The 8,016-nt window shown below is 35.6% G+C and overlaps 1 protein-coding gene across 1 annotated transcript in view; it reads right to left on the reverse strand.

Moving 5' to 3' along the window:
• Positions 1–7,769, reverse strand: part of LOC149802440 (bone morphogenetic protein 3-like) — a 49,214-nt gene extending 41,445 nt beyond the window's left edge. Inside the window, exon 1 of the mRNA XM_089951663.1 lies at positions 7,061–7,769. Within this exon, the coding sequence (XP_089807789.1) occupies positions 7,061–7,352 (292 nt within the window). The 5' untranslated portion in view covers positions 7,353–7,769. The remainder of the gene's footprint in view (positions 1–7,060) is intronic.
• Between the last annotated feature and the right edge of the window lie 247 nt (positions 7,770–8,016).

Raw genomic sequence — 8,016 nt, forward strand, 5'->3', positions numbered from 1 at the left:
GAAAACTGAGTGCGGGGCAAGAAACTAATTGGGTGATGATAATGAAAGGAAACCATAATGGATGTCAAAGATTTTCCTGTACATTAACCATAATGGATGTCAAAGATTTACCTGTATATTAACCATAATGGATGTCAAAGATTTACCTGTATATTAACCATAATGGATGTCAAAGATTTACCTGTATATTAATCATAATGGATGTTCAAAGATTTACCTGTATATTTACTGTTTGTTTCTTCATGGAATAGCAACATACGTTTCAATTGTTTCCCCCAAATTTATTGACACGTTGAACAAAGAAACATAACACTTTTACATTTTATCTTCAAAATAACTTCATCAAAAGTTGCTAATTTTCTTACGCGAAAGCTGAAAACATGTAACAAAATATTTCATTGTTTTCTTATCGCAAATTTAATTCATAAATGTTTAGAATTTTTACTTTCAATTTAGTGTGCAGGGGAAAAATATACGATGTAACAGTTTTAGACATTTTTAAGCATGTGTGTGTGTTTTTTTTATGAACCATGTGTTTGGTTTACTTTCAGATCAATAATTCTCCCGAAAACTTTGTCCATTATGCGTGAAGATAGCCTATGTGTAAAATTAATTCTCAGAGTAGACGTTTACAGTAAAAACTCCCAATCTGAAGTAAATCGGTTTTGCTAACAAGATCGTGTCGCATTTCAACCAGCAACAATAGACAGTTTATAAAAACGGACTTCCCTGCTCCCAATTGTGTACTGCGATGCTTTAACAAGCATGTATCTAGTCATTGGCAAGCGAGCGAGACACGTTGACTGGAAGCTAATACTCGCTGAATTAACCCCAAAGAATGCTATACAACGAACATCAAACTTGATCGTGTAGCCAGCCGATAGTATTGCATAAAAGCGTGTGTGTGCTCTTTATTATCACCATGACGAAAGAAAAATGAAACACACAACTAATCCAAAGAAATTTTGGCCGACCCACATTTGGAACGAAATTATTAATATGACATCACCTACTTTGTCCCATGGAGCCCTTAACATAACTGGGTTTAAGATAATCATTATGCATTTACTAACAAGTTCAAGCTTAAAAGGAGAAAAAGATTAGTTCAGTGAAAGGGGTTATGGAGGAAACAGGGAATCACCTTGGTATATCATAATATCGATAAAACCAAAGTCGTCACGAACGTAGGCGTTCTTTTGCTTAAGGTGACTACAGAAGCAACTTAATACGCTGGACATAGCATTTTAATAATTCTTTTATAAGAAAATATATAAACACTAAGTTGATCAAAATTAAATAAGTATAGATAAACAACCTCATTGTAGAGAACATCCCATTTGCAAAATAACAGAAATACTTTTAGGGAGAGGTTGACATAATAATGGTCAAGAGCTGTGCTACTTTGGCACAAACGGGGTCTATTTAAATTAATTTGTCATACCTGATTCAAATGATTTAACTATATAACTTTATTTCGCTTGGCAGGCCCAACAAATCTGGCCTATTGATAAATGTGATTTTTCTGTTCAGTGAAAGCGAAATGGTGAGCTTGACGAAATCATAATAAGTTCTAGTGACCTGCGAAAGATAAAGATGGTTCCTAGTCGACAAGTTGTAGAAACCTTGCAAATTGGCAAAAGAGCTTCAACCAAAGTGGCAAATCAGCCCCAGGGGAAAAATAAGCTTTCGAATAAACCGAGGGTGGGAAAGAATTCTCAGTCGTTTATGTTCCATAGTGCGAAAGGAGCAGGGTACTAGTGCCTAATGATTTAGGGTTAATTTGACCAGGGAGCGGTCTAATTCACACCAAGAAGGAAAGGTTCTGTTTTGGAAGGGCTTCGGTACGTTTAGATCGACCAAGCGTAAGTGCATGGCTGATATTGACATTTCACACCATCTTACACTTTATTGTAGATATAATCGTACGCTACCTTGTCGAGGTTCGAGTTGTTGCTTTTAACGAATTTTGTAAGCAATAAAATCTAAACCGCTCTGAAATCAGAGAGAGAGAGAGAGAGAGAGAGAGAGAGAGAGAGAGAGAGCGTGTGTGTGTGTCTGTACGCGCGTGTGTGAGTGTGAGTGTGCAGAGAGTATTATAAAATGAGAGTATTATAAAACAGGAAGTTATCATAAGATTGACAGATCTGTTAGGGTAACTTTAGCACCCAGTACACTAGAATGATATGCTCCACAGATCAGTGCAAGGAAAATAATTGCATTTGATTTAAAGCAGAATAACAAGAGAATCGTACGTTGGATAATCATATGAACTAAGCTAAGACACGAAGAATACAAATAATATATTAAGGAAAAAGTCACCTGGTCCAAACCATCTTCCATGTACTATATCGTTTACATGATTACTAAATTAGTGATATAGTATTCATGAGTTAATGTCTAATGGGCACCCATTTGTCATTTTTTTTATTGAATAATTGTTTTCCTGGACCTTAAACATATTAATGCTTTTAAGATTGCGTACAGCATCAACATAGCGTGATAATGGATTCAAGATTGTGTAAAGTATCAACAGAGAATGTTCATCGTTTTAAGATTGTGTAAATATCAACAGAGCTTGTTAATGGTTTTATGATTGCGTAAAGCACCAAACAGAGCGTGTTAATGGTTTTAAGAATGTGTACAGTACCAACAGAGCGTGTTCGTGGTTTTAAGATTGTGTACAGTATCAACTGAGCGTGTTCATGGTTTTAAGATTGTGTAAAACATCAACTGAGCGTGTTAATAGTTTTAATATTGTGTACAGTATCAACAGAGTGTGTTCATGGTATTAAAATTGTGTAAAGCATCAACTGAGCGTGTTAATAGTTTTAATATTGTGTATAGTATCAACAGAGCGTGTTCATGGTATTAAGATTGTGTAAAGCATCAACTGAGCGTGTTAATAGTTTTAATATTGTGTATAGTATCAACAGAGCGTGTTCATTGTATTAAGATTGTGTAAAGCATCAACTGGGCGTGTTCATGGTTTTACGATTGTGTAAAATATCAACTGAGTGAGTTACATGATCATTTAGTAGATGTTATTCCTGAGTAATTCCATCTCTTTACTTCTCTTCTGCCTATCCGTGTTGTTATCTCAGTGTTTGTTGGTATGTTTGTCCCACTATTTGTTAATCTATCCGATTGGCTAGAAGCATTTAGCCATTTAGTTTCTAAATGACACTTTTCAAAACTATCCGTGACTGCATAAAAAAACAAACACATTCTTGACAGTCTAACAGAAATCTGAAATATCTTACGGACGTGAGCTGGAAAATATCAGACACTTGAAGTGGAGGTCTTTAACAGTTTGTTTCTCCAGAACATAGCTGAAGACTTGAAACGAGATTTTGACACGTTAAATCAGTTTTCTAATTGGAGACTCCAAGAAGCATAGATAAACAAATAAGACGTGTCAACCCAAGCATCAATTCTTATCCATACACGGATGATATTGAATTTCAAGTGAACCACAAACTTGAGTCGGGATGAAAAGAAGTGTTTGAAAAACCAGCTTTCCGGTTGAAGTAGAAAATTGAAGAGTCAATCTAGGGGTTCAGCCTTGGGTGCGATCCGACGCCCGATATAGGGGTGAAAAGAGCATCAATCGGTAACGCAAAACACCTACCCTAATCAAGTCATCTTATTCCGGCAAGCGAAAAGGAATCTGAAAATGTCAAAGGTGTTCTACTCTACGGTACACATTTAAATTCAGATGTTGTATTTACTCTTAAGCATTGTATACTTACTTAATAGCAATTCAAACAAAAAGCCATTGTGGACAAAATAAATCAGACAGATATAGTATATGGGAAACTATGAATTTTGTCTTAGTGTGAAATAGTTACGTCTGTACTCTGTGTATTGATAGTACAAATGTATGCTTGAAACAAACAGATATATTTCTCTCAAAATATAGTTTCTTCTCTAAAATCTATTCTTTGTACACTCTCCAATTTTTAATATGAAGGAATAATATCATGGATTAAATTTATTTTAAAAAAACTCGCAGAATGACACATTTGGCAAAGCAATGCAATATTCCCCAGTCATCCAATTTTGCTTGTATGTATATAATATTTAGAAAGATGAGAAATTCGTATGGTTTTGTTTTCGTGGTTGACAACTAATTTATCTGGCTGTTATTAGCTATACAGATATAATTCAACATTTCCATCCAACATATTTCAACAGTTCCATCCAACATATCTCAACATTTCCATCCAACATATCTCAAAATTTCCATCCTATATTAGTTGCAAACTTATGCAAGTATTTGAATAATACAAAGTGCTTGCTTATAGTTATATTTGTCTCTGGATAACTCATTTTGAGAAATGCACATGTTTTCTTATTTTGTGTTGATTTAACGGCATCTGCAGCATTTCATGTTTGTATCATGCTAAGAAAATCCGACCACATGACCTTTCCCAAGGACAAAACTAGGCAGGCTACCTGGGAAGACCTGAGCGGGTATCGAACCCGCAATCCTTGTACTGACTGAGCTATCGCGGCTCTCCAACAGCCAGTATATTGCAGATATTGGTGAAACCCGTAAAAAGTAAACATAGCGACCTAATATTCGACCTAAAACTCCAATATAAAAGATTTGTTCATTAATACTCGATCAAAAAAAGACTTGGGTTTACGGTTCGCTCGTCAAAGACCGAAATCTCATGCTTGATGTCGTTTACGATCGTTATTATTACAGCCAGTAATATATTTTCCTATTACTTGCATCCTAGATATTACGGTGGAATGCTTTGATCGGTACGTAAAACAAGAAGAATAATACCGCAAGTTTTGGATATAAAACTAAAATCGGGGACATATTTGTAGGTATATCCATACTTAAAAAGAAAGGATAAATGTAGTCAGGTGTTGACTGGTGATCAGATCACACCAGATAAATTTGCACTAGAAACAACTAGTTTGTATCGCACATTAAGAGAACATTAAACAAGAGAATTATTGATTATTAATTTTTACACTGAAAAAGTTCCTTTTACGGAAAGTGTCAAAGAAAAATAAATCATCGGAAGCAATTTAATTGTTTTGCATGGTCCTTTATATCATGCAAAATGGTCTTAGAAATTATTTGCGAAGAGACACTTAACTGCAGCACATAATGTCATTTCAGTTAAGTGAGGCACATTCATTATATGCATTAAAGAAAATCATATCCGGGTATGTTATTGTGTTTGCAGATATAACGTTAATGTATACTGTTTTTTGATGCAATAACAAGTTAACAGTAAAAACTCTTTCACATCTACACCGGAAAGAGAATTAAAATTGAACAGTGTACAAAGAATGAACTCACCTATCCACCCAGACTGACTTATTTTTATTACAAGCAGCTGCATGATAATTTACACACACACACACACACACACACACACACACACACACACATCCGCGAGTATATGTATAGGGCGGTAAATTGTACGGGGCGGCAAAATTCCAGCAGAATATTTTAATTCAAAAGATGTTAAAGTTAATAACAATATGTAAAGCACAAAAACACAAATGAAGTGAATTATCGAAAATAAGAGTTGCAAAACCATTCTCTTCCTTTCGCCTCGCGCCTCTTTGTTACTGAGCGGTTGCGGCACTTCCAATATGGTCCTTGAGGCAGTATAAACCTAAATACATAAGCTATACGTGCGTGTCTAGTATCTGAGTGTAATAAGACGTTAATTTTCAGCGAAACACATTTTTTACAAGTTAGTTTCATCTATAAGAGTACGTACATATGTTGGATATCACGTGGACATATTATCATAAAGCAATATTATTAATTTTATAGCGATAAAACATTAAGCAAGTTTGAAGGATGACGTTTTTTCATAGAGGTCATTATTTTCTTGACAACATTTACGACTTGCATCCAAAATAGTGTTACACAGAGGCGGAGGTCTGACTTTGGAACTTTATTAACTGAACATCACTGTCAAGCTTTCTTCCTAATAAGATCTGGGAACTGCTTGGAGAAATGGGCACTTGCCAAATCAACTCATCGAGTTTCAAGAACCGTCGTGTATCCTGGAAAATTTATAAAATTGAATCTGACGGGAGGCAATTAGTAGACTGGTAGCTTGGACTTCATGTGGAGCCATTAGAGCATCCACACGTTATTTGAAGACGAGTATTTAACCTTCTTTACAATTAAGAATTTATCACCGAAAGAAGAGAACGGTATGACCTCGTCCTATTACGGAGTCTCGTTGCTTTAGGTAGTGGGCTGGGCACCGCCTTGATATGACGGGACGTGCCCAAGAAATCGGTGATTAAGTAAGATACAATGTGTGCTATCAGTTTCAAATGAATGAGTAGTCCTAAATACTTAAATAGGAAGAATTATTGCATGTAGATGTGGAAGCTTTAAAATACAGAAAGTTGATTAAAAATGAGCGTGAACTCCTGAAAGTTCCCAGATTTAAGCGATGAAAGACATACCCTGTGTACCGGAAGAAGATGAAGACGGCGAAAGTGATGGTATCGTGGGACAGTTTAAAACTGCGCGTACCAGTGCTCAGTGAGACGTTAGCAAGGTTGTTTTATCGCAGAGTATATACAAAAATACCTCTACTTCAAATTTTGACGCAAGGGATTGTGTGACACAAATCACGAACTTATAAATGCAAGAGAGATGGATCTTATATATTCTTCGTAGAGTTTTAATGTAAACTTAAAATCTATCATTCAGCTTGAAGCATATACCATTTAGAAATGCTAGTTGTCAAGCTTGGTAGCAAGCTTGAAAACTATAGAGGATTTTTACCGGGATTTGACAGCGGCAACTGAGCCGATTTGTAAGTAAATTATTTCGAAGATAACAGGCACCTGTCAGAGGGAAAGAGTATGGCTGGCCCGACGTCTTGACAAATTGAGTGTATTATCATTATTGATGTACGTACATAAAATACATTATGTATACAGATATATAAACGGCATATATGGCTCAGGGAAAGCAGCGCCACTTAATATACACGATAAATCAGTACTTACCAAAAAATAAAAAAGTAACAATAAAATAAAAATAAAAAAAGAAACATACCTGTTTCTGCCTGAATACTTCTAACTGTGTTCCCGGAAAGTTTTCCTTTAGAAATTGGTCCACTTTTAAACCTCTCGTATAAATCCATCATGTATTTAGGTGCGTCTTTCCCCGGGTTAGGAGGGTGAGGCATGCTGTTGCTCTCTCGGGAAGGAGTTTCGTTAAATCCCAAAAGCGTCCTAACGGTTTCATGCAAAATCACATTTTGTCTGGATTCATTTTCTATTTTTGCATCAGCATACCACAAGATAAGTAAAACAATTAATGCATTAATTTCACTGAATTTAACCATGGTTGAATTTGACTCGAATAAGACAAAATATTGAATAATAAATTTAAAGGCTAACACCTCCTCTGACACAAATGGTTATCTGGAAATGTAATTAGTAGATTTTGACATGTTGCACATCATTTGGTGGTTATTAAAACCATCCGCATCTATTCCTCTCATTATATGATAAGAAGAACAAAATTATACACAACTAAACAATTTTGACTGGAATAATTAGATGTAGAATGCTTTTCTCAAATTCAGGGTGTAAATCCACAAAATAAAACAACAGCAACCAATCGTGTATATTCACTGTTCAAGGAATAGACAATAACACAAAAAACACAACAACAGAGATTAAATTCAAATCCTTGAGTACTCAGCACCTTCCCAACGTAAGTCTACACGGCTTTCACTTCAGGTAAATGGCATTTCATAGTGAAGGAAAAAAACCTTATTGTACTTCAGCGCACACAAGTCTTGTCCGTTTCTCTATCAGTGCAATATGGATTGGAGACGAACATAAAGAGAACTGGATTTTCATTGGCGCGCGTTTTAGGCTCCGCCCAAGTACTCTGACAAGGTATGGTATGCCACGATTGTTTATCACCAACCACGTTAGAGGTTCATTCACGAGTTGAAAGATAGAACACCGACTTAAAACTACAACAATTTGCAACAGGTT

The sequence above is a fragment of the Sinohyriopsis cumingii genome, chromosome 3, assembly GCF_028554795.1.
Source record: "Sinohyriopsis cumingii isolate HCF-2022 chromosome 3, ASM2855479v2, whole genome shotgun sequence".
Classification (NCBI taxonomy): Eukaryota; Metazoa; Mollusca; class Bivalvia; order Unionida; family Unionidae; genus Sinohyriopsis; species Sinohyriopsis cumingii.